This window comes from Callorhinus ursinus, unplaced genomic scaffold (assembly GCF_003265705.2).
Source record: "Callorhinus ursinus isolate GAN/ISIS: 27379988/994484 unplaced genomic scaffold, GSC_fseal_2.0 scaffold1, whole genome shotgun sequence".
NCBI lineage: Eukaryota > Metazoa > Chordata > Mammalia > Carnivora > Otariidae > Callorhinus > Callorhinus ursinus.
In genome coordinates, this window is record NW_027397063.1 from 57,697,108 (window position 1) to 57,700,179 (window position 3,072).

At 38.8% G+C, this 3,072-nt stretch overlaps 1 protein-coding gene across 3 annotated transcripts in view; it reads right to left on the bottom strand.

Annotated features, from left to right (window-relative positions):
* Positions 1-1,387: 1,387 nt before the first annotated feature.
* IQCB1 (IQ motif containing B1) overlaps positions 1,388-3,072 on the bottom strand; it is a 53,965-nt gene continuing 52,280 nt past the window's right edge. For all 3 annotated transcript variants that reach the window (XM_025875045.2, XM_073894258.1, XM_025875053.2), the window contains exons 14-15: positions 2,836-2,992; positions 1,388-1,971 (exon numbers count right to left, since the gene is read on the bottom strand). In XM_025875045.2, the coding sequence (XP_025730830.1) occupies positions 1,739-1,971; positions 2,836-2,992 (390 nt within the window). In that variant the 3' untranslated portion in view covers positions 1,388-1,738. The remainder of the gene's footprint in view (positions 1,972-2,835; positions 2,993-3,072) is intronic.

Below are 3,072 nucleotides of genomic sequence, written 5' to 3' on the forward strand. Positions count from 1 at the left end.
CAAGCCTTGAGGTTAAGAGGGCTTACTGCCCCTGCTCCTGAGGCCTAAGGCTTTTAAGAGAAGGGTTTGGGAAAACGGGCAGGACTTTGATCATGTCACCCAGTAGCAGCCTATCACATTTGCCTGAACCATGAAGGGTGTCTCTTCAGACCTGCTGCCCTGCTCCCAACCCTTCCTGTATTTGGTGAAGGTCTGAATTCTGTCTGAGGCTCCTAGATATTCTAAACTGACATGCTACCCCATACTTGGCCTTTAAGAATTTAAAATTTTAACTGATTTCTTATCCAGCTACCTTTGTCTCCTGTGCTCTACTAAAGATGAAATAGCTGGGACGCCTGAGTGGCTCAGTTGCTTAAGCATCTGCCTTCGTCTCAGGTCGTGATCCCAGGGTCCTGGGATCGAGCCCCACATTGGGCTCCTTGCTCAGCAGGGAGCCTGCTTCTCCCTCTCCCTCTGCCTGCAGCACCCCTGCTTGTTCTCTCTGACAAATAAATAAAATCTTTAAAAAAAATAAAGATGAAATAGCTCATTTCACAGAGTTCCATCTCAATTTACTTGGCTGTCTTGAGGCCTCAACTATCAGGCTCAAGAAAAAATTATTTTTGTAGATTATCTGGCATTTTTTTAAACATGGGAGCAACATTTTCACATAGCTTTTTACATTCTCAGTGAAACCAGAACTTCCACCTGATTATCACAGATGAATTATATACATATCTTTCCCAACTATGAATAATGATTACATTAGGATACTTACTAGAATTTTACTAAACTTAATTTTGGAGGACTGGACGTTATACTATTTGGTCTTCCCATCCAGAAATACTGGTATTTTCACTCATTTATACAAAAAATACCCTACAGGTTCCTTATGGTATTGAGTCCATGATTTGTTAATTGTTTTTAACTTAAAATCCATATTGTTACAAACACAAATAGAATTAGCTTCTGGAAAAAAAAAAGCAGCTTCTGGTATTAAAACACAATTAAAGTTAAATAGGAAAAATCAGAAAGAATTAGGTTGGAACCAAATAAATATATAGGTACCTAGGATCATAACAGAAGTTAAGCATTATATATAGCTCTGAGATTCAAAGGAGATAAGACAAAGGGAACCAGTGAGTTATATAATTCTCATAGTTTAACATAATTTTATCTGAAGGATTTTTTTTTCTTGCGCTGAATCCTAGGGTTTTTTTTAAATGTAGTTCTTTTAAGAAATAACAACATAAAAAATGAGTTCAACCACTGTTCGGTGGGAAACAGTGAAGTACCCTTCAAATGCCATTTCTTTCCCTCCCCTTAATAAAGGCCAAGCACCCTTCTTATATTAGAAAAAAATAAATTCTAAATAATAAATATGAAAAGTTGAAGTAATCCTGACAAGTTTTTGAGAATTGTTGAAAATATTTATTTAGAAAACACGTTTAGTAGGAAAACAGCAAAAACAAAAGAAATACCACATTTCATATAAGCAACAGAATGCCATGCTGAGGTGAGCTCCACAATAAAAGCCACACTAATTTGTATGTGTGGCCAGGGATGGTGATGTGGAAAAAGGAAAGAGAACTGAGATAGTGGTAGAAGACAACTCTTTGCTTACTGCTTGCAAATCTTATTTGGAGAGGAATCTCTGGAAAACCATGAGTTAGGATAGTTCTAGTCTACAGCATGCCAGAGGCAGAACCAATATAATCTCCTGAAATAAAGGATTTGTGTCATTTCTCTGGGTAGCTCCCTAAGGGGGTTTGGTTCCACCAATGAATAAAGTTCCTAATTCTACACTAAACTCTTCCTTTGGGACATAAATCTCATCTCCTGCTTCTTCTTCCCCAAGCTTCTTCCACCAAGGTGCTTGTATATGCTTCAGGGTGGTGAGATGGGCCTGCTTGGCCTTGGCTGCCACAGGCCTGGATCTACTTAGGAAGAGCTCAGGTTCTTTCCCTTCTGCCTCCTTCAGACTTGGTGCCTCTGTAGTAAACAGAAAATAAACAGGTGAGTAGAAGAGCTCTGTACCATACAAGTGGGAAACTATAGAATTGGAATTCTGCTATAGTAGGCAGGGACAGGGTTCCAACTCTGAATCTATTATCATTGCTAGCTATAGAGAGCATATAACCATTCACAAGTTGTAGGTGTGGCTGGCAGCAACTGCCCACCTCCCATAATGTGTTTAAAATAAAAGAATAAAAAATGTAGATTTTTTTAGATGATTTAAAGAACATGAATTTTTAACATACAGCAGAACCCCATTCCATATATGAGAAGCTCAGTTACAGCCACCTATCTATTGAAAAATACAAAACTTGCAAGTAATGGCACTAAATAGAGGACTCTGACTTTCTCTGCTCCATATATACTGAAAGTGTTTCACAGGTGGACTGAAACACTGTGGCTTCATGGATGAAATCTCTCACTAAATATACCTGTGGTTGTGAGAAGCAGATTAATTAACTATTATGAAAGCACTTCATTAAAAATTATAAAATGGCACGGTAACTACTGTCATCATCTACTTCTAAAATATGATCAAAAGCTTTTAAGACTACACAATAGAATCTGGCTAGAAGGGCTCAGCATCTTTACAGTTGTAACTGTTATCTGAGTTGATACCTATGAAGGACAGTAAGGCTGGGAGAAGCAGCCAAAAATGTTATGGGATCTGCACTATTTGAAAAGATCATGTGCTGGCATGTTCTGGATCTAGAAATTTCTGAGGACAAGAGATAGGCTAATAAACCACTAAATGGTATTTTCCCTCTGAAGATTTTGGATGTCACAAAATCTTGCCATAGGTTGTTCATTTTAGGAAACAAAAATGGAATGAGCACATACTCATTAACTGCTCAATGTTGGTGCTGATCTGAGCCATCAGAGCCTCCCTGTGTTGCTGGGCTCTCTCTTCTAGGGCCCTGCCCATAAGGTAGTGTTGCAGTTGTTCTTGAGCTTGGGAATGGAGCTCTCTGCTAGTCACATCTGACATCTGAGAGCTCTGGGAACAAAGAACAGAAAAAATTATCACAAGACACACACACACACACACACACACACACACACACACACACACACACA